The sequence below is a fragment of the Pezoporus flaviventris genome, unplaced genomic scaffold (genome assembly GCF_033815535.1).
Source record: "Pezoporus flaviventris isolate CSIRO_AGI_PZ_B2104156 unplaced genomic scaffold, CSIRO_AGI_Pfla_v1 ptg000007l, whole genome shotgun sequence".
NCBI lineage: Eukaryota > Metazoa > Chordata > Aves > Psittaciformes > Psittacidae > Pezoporus > Pezoporus flaviventris.
Genome location: NW_026892555.1, coordinates 13,256,639 through 13,277,093, shown reverse-complemented (window position 1 = coordinate 13,277,093; position 20,455 = coordinate 13,256,639). Strand labels below are relative to the sequence as shown.

The 20,455-nt window shown below is 40.6% G+C and overlaps 1 protein-coding gene across 5 annotated transcripts in view; it reads right to left on the bottom strand.

Annotated features, from left to right (window-relative positions):
* Positions 1-20,455, bottom strand: part of SAMD12 (sterile alpha motif domain containing 12) — a 170,412-nt gene that overhangs the window by 77,890 nt on the left and 72,067 nt on the right. For 4 of the 5 annotated variants that reach the window (XM_061447822.1, XM_061447823.1, XM_061447821.1 and 1 more), the window contains exons 4-5: positions 11,314-11,454; positions 89-160 (exon numbers count right to left, since the gene is read on the bottom strand). In XM_061447822.1, the coding sequence (XP_061303806.1) occupies positions 89-160; positions 11,314-11,454 (213 nt within the window). The remainder of the gene's footprint in view (positions 1-88; positions 161-11,313; positions 11,455-20,455) is intronic. The other variant, XM_061447826.1, reaches the window with a different exon arrangement.

Below are 20,455 nucleotides of genomic sequence, written 5' to 3'. Positions count from 1 at the left end.
TAAAGGAAACAATTCTAGAAAAAGACAAAAAAAGCTCATAGATGTCTCATTTTATGAAGATACACCCCAGCAAAAAGACATTCATTACCTTGATGGGCTGTAAGGGCTGGCTGCTTTTCTATGACCCTCAAAAAACCATGCTCCAGGTTTAAGTAGAGATCTACAAAAGTCAACAATATCAGTGGTTAGTGTCACAGTCAACAGCTGTAACAGAATGGATGCCAGCTGCACTGCTGGACACATTAAAGCAATTCTTGAGTCTAGAGAAAGATCCATTCAGAAACTAGGCATGTGACAACTGATTTCTCAGTGGAGCTTCAAAGGTAGGACCATCCCTCCCTCCCTCTTTCCTCTCCCTTCCATCTGAAATACAGTTTATTTGCTTCAAAGTCTTTAAAATTTGGACAAGAATTATGACACCATGGGAGTGTACAGCATATGAAATTTTCAAAGGTCTTTCTGCATCCTTATTTACATGACACTTCTAAAAGCCAGTCCATTGTCTAAGATGATGCTGATTGCTACTCCTGGCATCCAAGGTTCTTTAAATACGGCTGGACAATCTTGGCACCTTATGACAGAAAAACACAAGGAATGGCTGAAAAATGTTCCACATAGTTACACTCTGGAACAAGCCAAAGAAATTCCTCACCAGACCACTGCAGTCCAGCAAGTCCTCTAAACACTCAGGCAAAAGGAAAATCAACAAAAGAAAACTAGAGCAGGAAATATTAATCTCTTGGCCCAACTTTAACAACAATCCTCAGTTACTCAGGAGTTCTTAAAGGAAGACCAAAAGAAATACAGTAAAAAAGATGTCTTTCCTCTCAAGAAAGATGTCTTTCCTACTTCTCAAGACAACTGGAATGACCTAACATTTTAAAGAAAGAAGGAAATGTGATAACCATTCCTTCTCCATCTCTACCTCTGACATATACCAAAGAGGAAAGAGAAAAAAACCAATATGGCTTAGAGGACTTTGGAGAGTAAATTTTAACTACAGCAGCTTTGCAGTACTGCTGCCTGAACAAAGGCATAATCAGTAAGAACCTCCTCTTTCTGCTGTGCAAGACCTTTGTTTCTTTCAGGCTTTTCTCTCAAAAGCCAGCTCTTGAAAGTCCTACACAACAGTGGTCTCTCAACACAAAAAAACCCCAAGAACTGAACTTCAGAGTCTGCCAGCTCACGTCGCAGACAATAAGCTTCCCAACTGGTCTCAGTGAAAAATAAAGGAACATGACAAAATTACTTGTTTCAATGCTGAGGTGTTGGAGTTACTTCAACTCCATCTCACACCATCAAATGTCAGCTGATGAGCTTGGTAGCTGGGTATCCCAGATGAACTGACTGGGAAGATCTGAATACTGCTTCTAGTGGAGAGGACTCTAAAACCATGTCAATGTATATGCCTTCAGACTGCGCTCAACCTTGAAGAACCTTGACATGCCTTTTTGTTCACTTACTAAAGTCTCCACCTTGCCTACCCCTACAGTTCCTGAGGATGACAGCTCCAGCCCTCCTGTATAGTTGAGTATGCCAAGTCAGAGTTTTATACCAGGATGCCTGGATATAATATGATGTGCACATTCATGAGTCTGGCTCTCTTCTAAGCAGGTTATGTTCTGGTGGAAGTCACTGTAAAAGCCAAATGTATGTAAACCAACTACTTTTCCAACAATATGGATAAGGTGAATAGAATATAGAAAATAGAAATAGAAAATACTTCTTTAAAAACAACACAGCAATTCCCTGCCCCATTTCCGTGTTGTAAATTAAAGCTGCTGTACTGATGCCATCATCTGCTGGACTGGGCACTGACATAAAAAACATAGAGTACTTCCACTGCATAGGAGAAAACCAGGTAGTTTTTGAAAACTGTTCAGAATTTTGTTAGAGTTCAGAACTCCTTAATGTCAAGGACCACAAGCTCATTGTTATTACACTTCAATTTATTATTTTATAGGGAATCAATTTCAATTAAAATCCATTCAAATAGTGACTGGAAAAATTCTATATTATTGATCTTGAGGGGGAACCAGCATAGTTAAAATTATTAATCATACTTGAGCATGTCATAAAATAATGGGCTCGTACCCGTGCTTTATGATCATGTCAAATAAAGAGTTTAAAAACGAACACCCTTTCCTTTATGGAAGATGCCAGAGATCTGCATACTGCTTAGTAATAAAGGAACAGTTCATAACACTGCTGGCTGCCTGTGCATAACTAAGTAAATGAAGGTGCTCTATCATATGAAGCATAAAAGCCATTAAAAGTAAACTTTTATTTGAATAGAAACACATTCATTTTTAAAATTACATGACAGAAAAGCTTTTAAAGAATGTGAATAAAGAAAAAAAAAGAGAGAAAGAGAAGCTTTTAAATAAAACAGCTTCTTTTTACACAAGTTAGAAAAGTAACTTCACAAAGGCATAACAAGGTGAGGGTTTTTCTCCAGCCTCCCTTGAATCTTTGCCGTAATTATAAATCTTTATTGCACAGGCCATAAATGCTAGTAACAACAGGAAGAAAAATGCTTTTGAACTATTTGGCAATATTCACCTTCAGGGATTCAAAACAGCAAAACTTTATTTTACCTTTTCAAAAAGGCTTTAAGTGACTTTCATGTTTGTTAAAAGTGCCAATATAGTGAAACACTTTGCAAATAGAACGCATTCATGCAGGCATCAGCAACACCAGTTTCATAAAATCAGAACCATTAGTGAAGACGGCAATTCGTCCAGCTTTCAGACCAACTTTTTCCAGTGTAGATATTTATATCTAGCATAGTGAGTGGGAACTGATCTCACCTAACTTTGGTCATCTACTATGTAGACAAATACATCTGGCAGCCATCCTGAGCTTCTGTAATAATGACTGGAGAGCAACAGGTATAATTCATCTAATGTGTCTGATGTGTCACTGGTGAAATAGAGGATGTGTAGCTACTACCACACGCACACTATAGTAGGATGGCTTACAGTCTCTGTGGAAGGCAGAAGATACACAACTGAAGCCATGCCAAGTTAGGCTTTGGTGCTTTTGGCACCATTGAGGCTGCCAGTAATTATGTTCTGGTTTGTAAAAAAACTTGTTCTGAAAATCTTGTTTCATAACAATGAGACAGATACTCAATGGATACTAAAAGAATTAGGCAGGGAAGTAATCTTCCTAATGCCGCAACTCTGGATGCTGGGGAGCCCAAGAGGACTGGACCATAGAGAGAGGACAAGGTTCTGGGCTCTGCCTAAGCAGCATCTGCTACTGCCATGGATGGACACTGAGATAGGGGATACTGGATCTGACCAACAATGGCATTTATTCCTTCCAACATTAACCACTCAGTTTGACCATAAAGATGTCAGCTGATGAAGTCAGTCAGGTTTTGAGCCAGAAGCCCAGCACTGAAAATTCCTGTGTACTTTCTAAGGGGTCTGAATTATAGCTGGCACTTCGATTTCCTCAATTCTTTTATAAAACAAATATCAACTCTAATTTTCTTCTATGCCTGATTTCTGGAAAATCTCATTAGAAATGACAAATATGTCACATCGTAAATGGCACCATCTTACAATATGTAGATTTGATATATTTAAACTCTGTGTGAAAGACTGTACCTATTCCTGGAATCCCTTTTACCAGCCTCTTCTTTTCAGCTGGGTGAAAACAAGTGATTTCTACTGGCACTGATCACAAACAGCTGTTGTTAAATCCCAGCCTCTGCCTGCCCAAAATTTCCTATTTAGTTGAAAGTCTTTCCTGACTGGCTCCAGCACAAACAGCAGTAGTTTATTTTTTTTTCTTAAACCTTAAGCAAAATTGTTTTTTCTCTTTCCAATTTACATGAGTGTGGAAATATGTACATATATGTGTGTGTATATATATATATGTACATGCAATATCTATTTATCAAACGTGTAAGACAGTTTTGGGTAGGCATTAGCTCAGAAGAACTTAACTGTCCATTCTAAATTTTCCTGTAGACTGACTTCTGAGAAATGTGAAAAGCAGGAATGAACAAAACAAAAAATCGACATTAATAAAATAACAAGAAAGCCAGATAACTTCAAGCATGTCCTTGTAATCATACAAAGCAGCTAATACTACATTCCCAGTAGACCGAGTTGTAATATTATTTATAGAAACACATAAAATGCAAGCACATCATAACATTATACAGCTAAAGTCTTGCTGTAGAAGTTCATCAATACAGATTTCATAGTTGCCACATGTTTCCTTATTCATACTCCAAACTAATATACGATACATGTTGAAGGACAATTCTGTGCTAAGCCTACCCAGACTGCATTACAATGCATTGTTCAGTGTACTGGAACTTATTTTACCTGTCAGCTGAATCACTCAGTTATTTGATATGAATATGTATCTGCATCACAGCAATAGCTGAAAGGTAACGAACAGAACCATAGTAATTCAATGGTCTAACAGGGACCATTGATTGCACCACAAAGTATATTCCTTGAGTCAGAAACCAGCCACATGAAATTCAAGTAACTGGTGCCATGGATGGAATTTGGTATTTATCGTCACTGACGCATGTATTTTAAACATTTTATCTGCACTCAGATACACACTCTGCATACTATACTATGCTTCAGCTAAAACAAATGAAAACTATAGAGAACCCCTCAGTGCACACTTGTAACCTGAAAAAAAATTGACTTCAGAAGTCTTAACAGCGCCTGAAAGACATCTCAGAAACAACTACAGCTTCTGACTCCAGAGCCTGCGTCCCCTGTAACAGCTGGAAATGTCCTTGACCGCAAGCAGAAAACATACAACAAATACTGCTTTTATAATCTAATGGATGGCAGCAAAGTTTTGCAGTCTTGAAGAGCAGTGTTAAATGCTACAGTTGTTACAATGATACAGGAAAAACGGATATGGAATGGAAAGGAATAAAAGAGATATGGATGTACAGTGAAAATAAAACTATATCAAGAAGAAGGTTAGGATTTATTTACTTATAATCAAGCCATTTAGCATGTTGAGTCATGGAACATAGTTCTGACACTATGATAAGGGATAAATTATTGCTTTGGGGTAATTTATGACAGTATTTCCATGCTGTACTCACAGGGTCTCTCAGACATTTTGAAGTATAACAAGAGCACAGCAAAGGAAATCAGCTGAGAATTAAGTTTGCTTGAGCTCTTCTGAAATATCAAGTGTTGTTTTCTGTACCTTGGATAGATGCCACATATGCAGCATATGCAAGAAACATTTGCATAGTAATTCATGCTAACGGAAGAAAGGCCCTTCCGGACGAGCTGGAAGCTTCAGGGTTAGGGGGAAGAAAAAGGTGAGGTCAAGACGATGAAAACAAAAGAATGGGTGCCTGGTAAGAGAACAGTCAGCATTTCAAATGCTGCACGCCTCTGAGCACCACCACAGGGACATGGAACCGAGATTCCTCAAGTGTTACACACTTCCGCCAGCAGCTGCCTGGGCAGGCAAACACACTGCCTACCTGGAGCGCTCGCACAGGCAACATCTGCTGTTTTTTACAGACAAGAAAAGGAGTATTTCTGGCGGAAGGAACTCATGATTCCTCTGGTGCCAAAACCTTGAGTCCAGAACATACTCAGGAAAGAAAACAGTACATCCTGGAAGTATAACAGGATGACTGTCTCTCACAAACATCAGTTGTTCAGACTTCTTTACAGGGATGACAAAGTTCTGGTGTCCTCAACATAAAAAAGACATGGAACTGTTGGAACAAGTCCAGAGGAGGGCCACAAGGATGATCAGGGGACTGGAGCACCTCCCGTATGAAGATAGGCTGAGAAAGTTGGGGCTCTTCAGCCTGGAGAACAGAAGGCTGAGTGGAGACCTCATAGCAGCCTTCCAGTATCTGAAAGGGGCCCAAAAGGATGCTGGGTATGGACTCTTCATTAGGGACTGTAGTGACAGGACAAGGGGTAATGGGTTCAAACTTAAACAGGGTAAGTTTAGATTGGATATAAGGAAGAAGTTCTTTACTGTTAGGGTGGTGAGGCACTGGAATGGGTTGCCCAAGGAAGTTGTGAATGCTCCATCCCTGGCAGTGTTCAAGGCTAGGCTGGACGAAGCCTAGGGTGTCATGGTTTAGTGTGAGGCATCCCTGCCCATGGCAGGGGGATTGGAATTAGATGATCTTGAGATCCTTTCCAACTCTAAACATTCTATAATACTTCTTCAAGAGACATGAAAGGACAGTATGCAGTGGCAGTTCAGGTACCACAATATCCATAAAACCTACACAGCAAGGGGACAGCAAGCTGCAACTGTCTTCTCTTAAGTCCAAGTGACCTTCTAGTTCTGTGCTTTGTAACGTCCATGTTCTCAGATTTTCTCACCACTCAAGTCCCTTTTTAGGCAGGTGTGTAATCCTCAGTCATTCATACCGTGTATTGGAGCCACCACAGCAGGAAAGGCCTTCATATGTGAGAATTCAGAAGATGGGAATGAGTCTAGTATTTCAAGGCTTTGATTGTGGAAAATGACAACTAATCTTCTCATACGCAGTGCTGCAAGCTGGAATGGCAGTGCTCAGGTTCCTCCCTCCTTCAACATTCACAAGCAGGAAGCAGATAAGGTGAACAGGAACTAGGATCATGTTTCTGACAGCCCGGGAAGGTTCAGTGCCAAACAGCTCAGATTTTGATCAATCCTGCTTTTACTCTAGAATTAAGATGCTAATAATGCTGTAAAAATCCTTATAACACATTTCAGCTAGGGGTCCTATTTTACTCATCACATGGACCTTGAAGGCAATGCTTCTGTTATGAGGTTCCTCAAAAACCCAGTGAATGATCCATCACTAGAATAATACATGGCTTTTACTTCATCTTCCCTCAGAAAGATGAAATGCATCTTTGAAGGCCCTCTAGTTCCCCTTCACAGTATCACAGTATCACAGTATGCTAGAGATTGGAAGGGACCTCGAAAGATCATCTAGTCCAAGCCCCCTGACGGAGCAGGAACACCTAGATAGTGTTACACAGGAATGTGTCCAGGCAGGTTTTGAATGTCTCCAGGGAAGGAGACTCCACAACCTCCCTGGGCAGCCTGTTCCAGTGTTCCGTCACCCTCACTGAGAAGAAGTTTCTTCTCAAGTTTAAGTGGAACCTCTTGTGTTCCAGTTTGTACCCATTACCCCTTGTCCTAGCATTGTTTGCCACTGAGTAGAGCCTGGCTCCATCCTTGTGACACTCCCCCTTTATATATTTATAGACACTAATAAGGTCACCCCTCAGTCTCCTCTTCTCTAAACTATAGAGCCCCAGCTCCTTCAGTCTTTCCTCATAAGGGAGATGCTCCACTCCCTTAATCATCTTTGTTGCCCTGCGCTGGACTCTCTCCAGCAGCTCCCTGTCCTTCTTGAACTGAGGGGCCCAGAACTGGACACAATATTCCAGATGGGATCTCACCAGGGCAGAGTAGAGGGGAAGGAGGACCTCTCTCGACCTACTAACCACCGCCCTTCTAATACACCCCAGGATGCCATTGGCCTTCTTAGCCACAAGGGCACAGTGTTGGCTCATGGTCATCCTGTCATCCACTAGGACCCCCAGGTCCCTCTCCCCTACACTGCTCTCTAACAGGTCGTTCCCCAACCTATACTGGAACCTGGGGTTGTTCCTGCCCACATGCAGGACTCTACACTTTCCCTTGTTATATCTTTCCTTCTGGAAGAACACACTGCTAAGGTAGTATAACAGGTTCTGAATGGGACTATTTTGGAAATTGAAGGCAGGAAAAAATTGGCCTTATTGTGGTTATTATTGGGCACATACGTTTTGGGCACATACATTTTTAGAGCACCAGGGCAGGATGAGCAGAAAACTTACTAAGAAATAACTTCAGCAGGTATCAACAGCTGTGATGGCTTTCAATGAAACATAAAACCTTATTCTAGCAAATTTTGCTGGCAGGAGAGATTTTTTTTGAAGAAGATTTGGCACATTCTGTGGCCTGGCAGCATATTCAGGTAGCACTTTGCCCTCTACGAAACTCACACAGGAGTTTAGGAGGGGGACCAACATCACTTTAAATGCAGTTGTCATTTCATCCAAATATGCTTCTTAAACTCAGCCCTATTAGCAGGTTGCTGTCTATGGATATTTTGATCAGAATCACACATAGCACTGTTCTACCACTTTGAGGACAGTCCCTTCTATGCCAGCCACAAGCAGGACTCACAATGAAAAATCTCAAAGTAACTTTTTCCTTCTCTGTGTAGTTATGTAAGGCTTTTTTACAAGCTTTTTTACAAAGATCTTTCAACTCAGACCTACAGAGATAACAGTACAATAATGGCGTTTCCAACAGCGTTCAGCTCTCCCCAAGAGACATTCGAAGATATTTTGTTAAATTAGTTCCTCAACATCTCTAAGTCTGGGGAAAAAGCACAGATCAGTAGCTCGGCCTGTACCCTTCTATCCTAGTGGAGGATGGAATAGTGTTTCTGCTGATAATAGCCTCAATCAGGCAGCTCTTACTCCAAACAAAAGTCTTCCTCAAACTCAAGACAAGCCTTCTATTACACAATCACATACTATTCTGGCTTTAAGATCCCCGGAACAGACTGGATGGTGTGTCCTGAATGAAGAATGAAACAGTTTTAAGTCATTTTCTGAAAAGGGAGGAGAAAAGCATGCCAGTTCTCTCCTGAGTTTTCAAAATGAGGTTAACTTTCTCTACAGACAACAGAATACAAACCCACTTAAAATATCTGCTAAGTATTACATAATGCTCTTTTAAAACTTTCCCTGTTTGCTCCAGCTTCAACTGGGGTATGAGCTGAAGTCAGTGGAAGTCTTTTCACCACCATCAATGGGCTCTGAATTAGGACTTCATTGCTTGTGTGCTAAATTAACTCAGAAAGGGGTTTTAATGGCTTCTTTCACTTAAATTTCTTCTGAGTTGTGCACTAAGAGACAGAGGGCTTTTTTCCCCTCTTTCTGGAGGACAGTAAAGCACAGTGTAGCAATAGCTACACTGTGACCTGCATTTTGCAAGTGGAATTTCCAAAAGGCAGAAACTGCTGGCATGCAAATATGCTACTTTTCAGAGAAAAAAATGTTCTCCAAATGTTTTTCAAAACATAAAAGCACCCACAGAAAGCTATTCCAGTAGCAATCTGGATTAGGAATGTATAAACCATAGTAAGAATATGAGCAGATGCAGTTTAAAGAAACTGGGCAAGGGGACAGAACCTGTTTTGGAAAACAACTGACATGCACACAGCATTGCAGACTGCATTGTAATTGAGAAATTGTATCTCAACCTTAGTGCTTGCAAACAAGCACTTCCAACAGACACATGCTCTGACTTGGTGTAAATGAAGTGATAAGAAATAGGAATACTGCTGTCATCCTATCACTCCTTGTCTCCCCACTCCAGCATCATATGATTAGCACAGCTCTGATGCACAGGGGAACGTTTTATGGACTGTTGTGCTGCCCCATAACTTCAGCTGTATGTAAGTAGCCTGGAGTAGAGCTGAAGTGCAGTGCAATGGCCAACACCACTGTGAGGGAAGACAGCAGGAGCTGCAGACCACCAGCTTTTTTATGAGCTTGTACTGGCTTTCATAAAGCATATGATGGCATGCCTTTATATGATCAGACTAAATAACACTGTTCTCTCCACGTGGCAGAGAGAGACTGCATTAAACACACACCCATACATTTATCACTTCATAGTTCACCATGTGTTCATTCATCTTCTTACCAAAGTCCAAAACTGTATCCTCAACTGCTCAGGCAAAGAATGGATCTCAAAGGATGCTGCCCTGAATTCCTGAAATGGCAGTCACCACTCTCTGAACGTGACTCATACACCAGCTGATGTGTCCAGAGGGGAACACAGGGAAACAATAAAGGAGAAGCCTGGAAACACATAGTTCTCAATGCCAAATATAGGTTTATGGAGAAATCTATCTGGACTGCAGCCATCAACTGACCCAAATTTGTAGCTAGTACATCCTCATTGTCCCCTATCAATAAAATCCCAGCTTCGTTAAGCAGGCCTAAAACTGATGGTTGGTGACCAGAGCTCTTCAGTTCGGCAAACTCTCAAGCAACACTTCAGATGTAGGGGAAGAGAGAACCCAGCCTGAATACCGAAGAAAATACCGAAGAAAAGGATGTAGTAATAATGGATGAAAGGATGAATAGCTGAAGGAAAAAGGAACATTTTTAAACATCTGAGAAAGATACTGATGCTCCAGCATGTGCCCTGCCTTTGACATGACACAAGATGAGGTAAGCTCATATTCACAGATCACAGCAAAATGAAGGAGACCAAAAGCTCCTCATCACAATCCACAAGACACCAAGCCTGAAGGAACAATTCAGTTGAAACATCAGCTCTTTGAGATAAAATGCATCTTACTCAACTAATCAGAGACTTTTTCCCCAAACACATTGAGCAAGGCTTAATCAGGAACAGTGTCATGTGTGAAGGACATTTTGTTAAAAATACAGTGCATGCACTGAAGAACACTATATTTTTCATATTATGTGACATATAATGGGCACTGAACCAAAACACCACAAAGTATCAGGTTTATGCTATTGCACTGCACTACTCAACAACATTCGACAGTGAGAAATTATTGCAAATATATAGTAGAGTGTCTCTACATGTTCTCTACACTGTTACCAGAATAATTGCTTTTCTTTCAAGTTACTACACCTGCTGAAAGCCTTACCAGAAAGCTAATAACACGAATCATCATAAACCATCTTACCCTCATTTGGAAAATATGTTCAAGCTTTTTTGTTACTCCTTCTTCCCTGTCTAATCAAAATCTCCATACTGAGCCCAGTTTTGAGTTTTCTTACCAGCATAAATTAGAAGCAACCTTATTCAAGTCAATAAAATTACTCCAACATGCAAAAAAAACCGTGTCTAACAGGTAATTTTCTACTGGCAGCTTTACAGCTTACAGAGATTACTCTTTTATCTAGCACTGAAAGTAAGCAATTAATGCAAAATGTCTGTAAAGCCAGTATGTTCATTACTTGTGTCCTTTATATGTAATTATTTTCATATTAGTAAGCAGACAGACTACCATCAGGCTGTAGATGGAGCCTATTCATCATGCAAAACAGGCAGCTGAACATCTCTATTTATTTATGCATTATTTTACCTTTTGTTGCCACCTTGGATAGCATGTGGAATCTATGAGACATTTTCACGCATCATTTCTTGCGGGAGAAAATCAAGTCACTTTTTATGCCCTCATGCAGACTTCTCCTGCCTGACCTCAATAACTGTCCATATCAACACTATTTTTCATACCTTGTGTAAGCAGCTGGAGGTTTCGGACTTCTTCTCTCACCTTCAGCTGAAGGACTTGCTGCAGAATGTGCTGTCGCAGGCTTTCCTGGGCAATGCCCATTCGTTCAAGCTTCTTGTCAGTAAGCCTCAGCAAAGCACGGCCTGGATGCAAAAGGCAAAAAGAAAAATCACCCAAGGATTTTCATTAATGCAAGATTTTTACTCTGACAGGATAATTTGCTATAGAAAAAAATCTCAGCCCCGAAATACCTCAGTCTGAGAGGTTATTGCTTCATCAGTTTCATTGCTTCATCAGTTTCATCAGTAGTTCCTTACTGTCAGAGATCTATGTTCAACTCCTCCCTTTTCTTTTGATTTTCTGTACTGTTTTGGTGCTTCGTGAGGCATTAAGGCATGTAAAATAGGTATCTTGTGCAATTTCCGATTGCTGTTCTTCAGTGCTAGTTGGTCCCCCACAGGCAGGATATCCCCTATAAGTCTGCAATTGGTCCAGATGCCTAAGTAGACCATCACCTATTTTCAAGCATCTACATTACTGTCAGGAAACCACCAGTGAAAGTGAATTTTACCAATTTAATCAATTTATGGCATACTGAGGATGAATACCATTGCAATTCCTAGTGTAACAGAATAACTTTTCAGAAGGGCCCTGTACTTCATGTCCAGCCTTCCAAATCCCTCTCAGCAGCAACCTATCACAGCAAAGCAGGAAAAAGCGCCAGAGATTTCCCTTCACACTACTAGTTATGTTTAAATCATTCCTGAAAAGGGTGTTTGTCCAACAAAAAAAGACATTTGCCCAACTAAGCAGTCTACGGTCTTTGCAGGAAATCACTCTCAGTTCATGACATATCTTTACCTTTAGGACAATGCTGAACCATGAACCCATGCAGACTGTGGATGTTAAAAACAATCAAACTATCCACACTCCCCAGATGCTGCTAGTAGAACTCTAACTCCATCTTTTGGGCATCACCATGCTGTAAGTTGAACCGCGCAGTGGCTCAGACAACACTAAAGAAGTATTTGGACCAAGCAGAGAACCAAGACATCTGGCAGAGCTTTACCTTAGGAAGAAAACCAAAACTTACTTACTTTGGTCTTCAACACTGCTGTGAGCTAGCCCAGGGAGGAGTGCCCTGCAGCTCCCTACTGACCCTTGGTTCCCAGTACGTACATTTGATATCCAAAGGTGCCCTTGCCAATACCAGCATATGACACTGGAGCTACATGGACACTACCTTGCAAAATGGCATGTGGTTTGGTTTGCTTTTTAAACAGACTCATATTTTTACCTCTCTAGTTCGGATTGTGTTTTTTAATTACTAAAAATATCATCTTTGATTTCTCAGGCTTTATTCTGAAAGCAGAAGAAGATAGTGAAGAGCAAGTTACACTCTCTGCAACACAGCAGCCTCTGTGCTACTATTACTGTGGCTTTTGGATGAATGCTAAAATTCAGCTCATCATAATCAAGACAGCAAGATAAGGCCCTTATTCAGTCTCTTTCCTTACACAACAGCAACGAGTACAGAATTTTTATTATTATTTTAATAAAAAAATTCAAGAAAAATGCCAAGAATTTAAAGGGACACATTATATTTACCCCAAACCAAGCAGTTAGTGGTATCCTGATACAATGCAATGCAAAATAATGGGATATTGCTATTAATAAAGCAAGACGTTATTGATCAGATAAAAAATGACAGGGTTCAAACATTTTCTGCCCTTCCATGTCTCTCAAACACTACACGCTATGGAGGATGACCTTTTGATTAGAAAAACTTGCTTTGAAATCATAAACAAGAAGAATTCTACGGGTTAATGTAACAACAAACTACAAAAATTAATCTCTTGCAGTTCAATGCCAGCTGTCCAATTCCCTTGGTGATACAGATAGTAATAATGACTTCAATTTTTGTATCATCTTATCACACTGAAAGATCTTAAAGTAATTTATAAAGGATGTACAGCAGTCCAAGAGCATGGTCTGTAATGTCAATCTAGCAACTGAAAGCAAACAAAAATAAACAAGTCATCAGTTTAAAGAGTGCCAACATGCAGGTCATCTTAGGGCAGGGAGCCAGCAGCAGTAGTATGAAAAGACAGAGGCCATGCATCTCATCCAGTGCCCTCCACCTCTTTTTGGCCATGGATAGAGTCACTACTCTTTACTTCCTCTGGGCAACTCTATTCCATATTCAGACTGGTTTTCTATCCCAGTCACTGCCTTTGGAAGTTGAGTATGCACAAAACAGAGATGTCTCTTTTCAACTCCTGAATGCCAGTTCCCCTGTGGCTTGGGCTCAAAGCATCATGCCATTGGAAAAAAATGTCTCTGACTCACAGTATCTGCAGCAACTTGCACAAGTTGCCTTGAATTAACTCTTTCTTGCACCAAGTCCGATGTGATGTGTTGAAGCAGTGATGAGGCAAGAAGACAAACATCCAACTGTGGCATTCCAAGAATGCAGTAAGTGACCTGCACTAAGAAAATTCAATCCTCCCCATACCTTCTTCTTTCAGCACTCAGAACAACAACTTCCAAGTCAGAACTGGTAAAATTTTTTACTCTGGTATTAAGTCATGCCTTTGAAAAGATACTGCTAATTCCTGGATCAGGCCCCAAAGCCAATTAGTTACTAAGGCCAAGGTCCTGACAATCAGCTTTTGATTTCAGATGCTTCGCTGTCTTGCTTCCTGTACTCTGCATATTGGAAAGAGTTATCATTTGGTGCCAAGATCTCTGTAAGGGTTATTGAACATTGAAACAGGATGTCCAGAGAGGTTGTAGAGTCTCTATCTTTGTAAGCACTCAAAACCTGACTAACAAAGTCCTGAGACACCAGCTGTAGTTGCCCCTGCTTTGAGTAGGGGTTGGACTAGATATTGCCAGAGATGCCTTCTAATATCAGCTGTTCTGTGATTCTATGAAACAATCTGCATGAAGGATCTCAATAAGATCTATTTTCTTAATAAAAGAGAAGATTAACAAAGGACATTAATAAGCATACACAAAAGATGGTCATTTTGACAAGCATCATGGTTAGACAGCTATACAATAAAAACCGGTGGTAGATTTTTAATTCTCAGAGAGAGCTGGATAGAATCTATTATCAAGAGCAGAACATGTAACAAATGTGACATTTTTGAGGAGTGTACACTGATCTTTGCTAGGACACAAGTAAAGGAACTCCACCTACATCTTAGGAAAATTACCCAACACTACAGAACTGACCCTACCTCTTAGATGTAGCAGCTACATGCATAAAAGAGACCAGGAGATTTTATTTCTATTGACAAGAGGAACTGTAAAGATCACAGTCACAAGCACCCAGGCCTTGGCTTTAGCTAATTGTAAGGCTAGAAACCAAATGATTTAGAAAGCCCAAACTCCCTCATTATCTGCATGCATCTTTTAGCACCTAAACCCCAGCCCTCTCATATTCAGGACAGATAAGCCATGGAATGTTCTGAGATACCTCAAGGGCAGACACAGAATATCAAATACTTTCCAGCTTAATAACGGATTGATGGCCTAATTTTTTCTAATATGCCTTAGCTGCTGCAGTTCTCATTTGATCAAGCTGGGATGAGATGAAAATTTGAACGGAGGGAGAAACACTGCATGACACAGAACATTAATATGAATATAAGCATTGGTCTGATGAGGCTGGCATTGGCCCTAGAGCAAGGAATGCGGCACAGACTGTTGTACCTAATCAGAAATCCTCGTTGTACCTAATCAGAAATCCTCGTACCTCTTTGCACTGGTATAATCTACTGCTCTTCAACCAAAGCCTGTGAAGCTGCACCAACTGCCAGTTCGCAGAAATATGACACCTCATGAGAAGCCTTGAAAGTACACTTGTAATGAAGGTGAATGAATAGGTAAGAAAGGACTTACTAGGAGGGTATGAAGAACTCAAGAAATACAAGGAAATGAGATCAGGTATTTAGGAAAGAGTCTGGTTTCACGCAAAAACCCCGAAGAAAACTATGACTAATTTAAAGCTGCTGAAAATGATAAATCGCTAGTGGGAACAAATAGTGTGTGTGAAACATGGCCAAGAAAGATCTCCTGAGTATAATATGATAGGTACACCTGATTATCAAGACAAGATATCCAGTTTACTTACCACAGGGCACAAAATCTAGGAAAGAAAGAAAGAAAAAGGTGGAGAACACAAGGACATTAGAAAATGCCCTAATGCCAGACCAACACCTCAGAGTACTCAAGAGTGGCAGTGGGAGATACCCTTTGGGAGAGCTATTGGGAAGGCTGCTTCCTGAAGTCATTCCCTTTGTACCATGCTAGTATCCAGAACTGTTATACAAGGGTTATTAGAGAGTATGGCATTCTTAGCACCTACTTATTGTCCTAATGTCCCTAAATTTGTCTTTTTGATCTTCCTGATACTGTCTGCCTCTGCAGCCTCCTTAGGCAGCAAATTCCAGAAGCTCACTGCCCATTTTTGTCTAGTTTATATTGATTTCTTACTAACTGCTTCAAGTGCTCTCTAGTTCTTGCACTGCAGTATTTGGTTAACAGTTCAACACTCATCTGTTGCTTCTGTGATTTGTAAACTTAAGTCATGCGCCTTTGGATCATGCTTCTGGATAGAGCCAACTGACAAACCTAGAAAAACGAGAACATGGGATTCACTAACCCCTCAAATTATGCAAGAAGAAAACTTTTTCAAGATCATACTTAAATACTGTAAACACCATTTTAAATTGTTGTTGACACAATGGGATATTCTTACTTAATTGATAATAATGTGCTTCTCTAGTTTTGCAGTAGAACAATTTCAAACATATTGCTTTTGTATTTACCTCTTTAGTTCCACAAACATACTCGTAATTATAGTTCACTGGGGTTTTCTGCTTGAAATAGTCTGAACACGGCTTTCCTCTTGCTTATATAGGCTGACTGTTGGTTTCTCTTCAGCACTTAGAAACAAGCCTTCTAGGACTTATCAAGTAAGAAATTTCCATGACAGACAGACATTAATACAATTTCTAAGGTGCTGGTGAGACACAAGTAAAAAATTCTTATCATATTCTCAGGAAAGAAGAATTCGAACAAGAACAGGCAGAGAGAGAGGCTGTGACTTCATAGTGAGGAATGGTGAAATTATGAGAAGAGGTGTGGAAAAGAATAGTCACCTATGAAATGAAAATGGCCTCTTAGTGGCAGCAGAGGGAGATGAACAACTGGCAAAAAAAGAATGACTATTAAAATAAGCTACTAAGTTGAGAAGAGATGAACATCAGGCAAAAAGAATTATTAAACCTAGGAACTAAGTAAAGAAGAGAATACAATCCTAGATTTTCTGCTTTCTACATGAGAATTTAAGAGCACGTCTCCCCCTCTCATAACTGTCTCATCAACAGTCAACTGGACATATCAGCCACTTTGTCATCAATGCCTTGTGGCAAATCTATAGCTTTTCTTGCAAAAGCAGTTAGAGCTGGCTCATCTTATTAATCATTTTAGCTCTAAGACTGGTGCAGACTCCTGGCAAACTGCAGCTTGCATTACCACCCTCCTTGCCCCACTTCAGCTATCTAATATCTCACTAAACAGGGAAGATCACTTGCTTCAAATGTAAATATGGATTCATTCTTCATCAGACTTGCCACAGCAGCAAACACTTTACTGACCTACTAGCATAATGGCAGCTGCCAGCCTAGATGTTGGACAAGGTCTTGGGTGGTATGGTTTAGTGTGAGGTGTCCCTGCCCATGGCACGGGGGGGTTGGAACTTGATGATCTTAAGGTCCTTTCCAACCCTAACTATTCTATGATTCTATTTTCTATGTAGAATTAGCTTCCAGAATGGTTATTAGTAGCTGCCTGGTACTTCTGACACTATGAACAATTCTGAACTGGGGAACAGCTTAGACAGATAGGAGACACAAAGGATACTGATATGGAAACAAAGCAGAGGGAACAATAGTTTCTAATGATAGGGACCAGGAGGAGCAAAGATGACTAACTTCAATGGATATCAGAGATCTCCACCTGAGGAAGTTCTCCAGCATCAGAGCCAGCATTCTTGTGCTTTCTCATCCTGTTAACAAATGCAGCAAACCTCCATGGAGCTATAGGAATGACTTTCTGGTTAAGTCACAGGAATGGGAGAGGCCCGTGACTCCAGTATGGCTCCAGTGGAAGTGCAGGAAAGCACAGGAAGGCATTTGCTCACGTATCAAATTAGCTTTGGACACGCTGTTATTTGTTAACATAGTCAAAGAAGAGTAAAATGGTTTTCTGACTTTTCCCCATTCATTATTTGCTGGATCTGGATGAGGCCAGCTCTACCGTAATGTTTCTGAAAGAAAACACTCCCAGACTGGTCAATTAATGTCTGCTCACACTCAAAAAAGCAGCTACGTAAACAAAGGCACTATCTGAATATTATCTGCAGCCTTTGTCTTCACATCATGTCTGTTTATAGTTCTGACAAGAGGAAGTGATGACTATTGTTACTGCTGCCAATAAATGTACAATTGAAACGAGTTTATTTCCATAAACCCACTCTCAGGTCACAGTTCTCTTGCACCTTTCTGCCCTTCCTCCCCACTTCTGAACCACAGGCATGAACAGGATATGAAAGAAAAAGTAACTCAACACAATCTTTGATTTAGCTGCATTTTCAAATACAAAATTAGCAGCAACCAAGACATGACTTCGTTTCTAAATCTGTCAAATTTATTAAGTGGTCAGTAAGATATCTGTGAAGCTATTTAACTCAGATTACTTAGTTTGGCATAACTTCCTCTCACTTTAGTGCTGCCCTACCCAATTCCCTTCATATTTCATCAAAAGATGCTGTTTCTATTCTCTTATTTTGACAGAGTCCTTTGAGCTATATATGTCCTGCTTGACAATGGTCTCCAAAAATACACCAAGTTAGATGTTTTTCTGGCACTCAGTTTTTCCCGGGTTCTTCCCAAGTTGCTCTCCCAGCTAGCTACCCCCAGCTGCTTCTCCTGAGCCACCACCACCTTCGGGGCTCCTACATACTGCAACACAGGCTCAAGCACATCCATCTGCTCAGTCACAACAACATTGGATTTGTGCTATTGAAAGAAAACAACAAACCTGCAGTAATGGTGCAGTAATGCTGAAATCATGGAAAAATACTGGAAGACAGTGAGCATGGATCTTGAATATTCATTTTAGGGACTGCATTCTAAAAGTACCCTAACTCTTTCCATGGAAGATTCTTTCTTCCAGCCAAGCAGCTCAAAACAGTCCAGGTATTTTGAAAACTCATGCTAAAGACATCTCCAAAATTGAGTCTCCCTGACTGCCAATTGCTCCCATAAATAAAGCAAGCAATTCCTGCTTCTTGAACTCATCCACACATTTTTCAAGAAAGTACTTAATTGTATACTTTGATTGAGTGGGAGCACCACACATCTTTATATCATAGAATCAAAGAATCATTTAGGTTGGAAAAGATCTTTAAGACCATTAAGTCCAACTGTTAATCCAGCACTGCCAAGACCACCACTAAACCATGTCTCTTAAGTGACACATCTACATATCTTTTAAATACCTCCAGGGATGGTGACTGCACCACTTCCCTGGGCAGCCTGTTCCAATGCTTGATAACCCTTTCAGCGAAGAAATTTTTCCTACTATCCCATGTAAACCTCCCCTGGTGCAGCTTGAGGCTATTTCCTTTTGTCCTATTGTTTGTTAGCTGGGAGAAGAGACCAACCCCCACCTCACTCCATCCTCCTTTCAGGCAGTTGTAGAGAGCGATAAGGTCCCCCCTGAGGCTTCTCTTCTCCAGACTAAACCCCCCCAGGTCCCTCAGCCGTTCCCCATCACACTTGTGCTCCAGCCCTTCACCAGCTCCATTGCCCTTCTCTGGCCCTGCTCCAGCACCTCAATGTCTCTCTTGTAGTGAGGGGTCCAGCACTGAACACAGGATTCAAGGTGCAGCCTCACCAGTGCCCAGTACAGGGGGACGATCACTGCCTCAGTCCTGCTGGCCACACTATTTCTGATACATCCAGGATGCTGTTGGCCTTCTTGGCTGCATGGGCACAAGCTGCTCGTGCTCAGACAGATGTTGACCAGCACCCTCAGGTCTTTTTCCCCCGAGCAGTTTTCCAGCCACTCTTCCCCAAGCCTGTATCCTTGCATGGGGTTGCTGTGACTCAAATGCAGGACCCGGCACTTTGCCTTGTTGCACCGCATACCACTGGCCTCAGCAAACAGATCCAGCCTGTCCAGATCCCTCTGCAGAGCCTTCTTATCCTTCAGCAGATCAACAGTCCCACCCGACTTGGTTTTATCTCCAGATTGAGGGTGCATTCGATCCCCTTGTCCAGATCATTGATAGATATTAAACAGAACTGTTATAGATATGTAACAGCCTTAGTTATCGAATACTGAATTAATTACTCTAGTGTCTAATGATTTACAGATATAGTCCAAAATAACTTTATTCTAAGCCAATATTGGTTCTATACAGAGAAGGGAAAGGGTTAATGAGAAATTGTGCATCATGATTACTGGAAGTGGTTCAGTAAGTAATTTACTGTACTGATGGGAACTATATTGATTCCTTACAAGTCTTGAGTAAAAGACTGTTAGACAGTCCTGGTTTTCAGCTGAACTTATTCAGGACCTGATGATTTTAATAGGAGGAAATAGTAATAACTTGAATTCCCCTCTGAAATATAAATTCAGGCACAAATCATATTACACCACTTTTCAAATGTACTGTAAAATGTGAGACAACCATTTTTAGTGCTCTCAGGAAGGACCTGATAGGACCCACAAAGTAAATTAAGGATAAATGTAAACCTTTAGTAAGCAGTCTATAAATCCACATTACTTGTTGTATATACATTTGCCAACCTACTTCCTGGCCATACAAAATTATGTATTATCTACAGCTATATATAAAAGTATAAAGACATATAATAATGTATTGCACATCGTATTTTTTAAGAAACAAAATCCATGGTTTCTTGTATCTGTGTGCTAGATTTATGGTCCACCCTTCAAATAAACAACCTCAAGGTCTTTTTTTGTTTGTGATAGCATAAGTGAATCTGTCAACATCTTTAATTTTGTCCACCATCAGCAAGGCACACAGTTCTTCAATCCCTA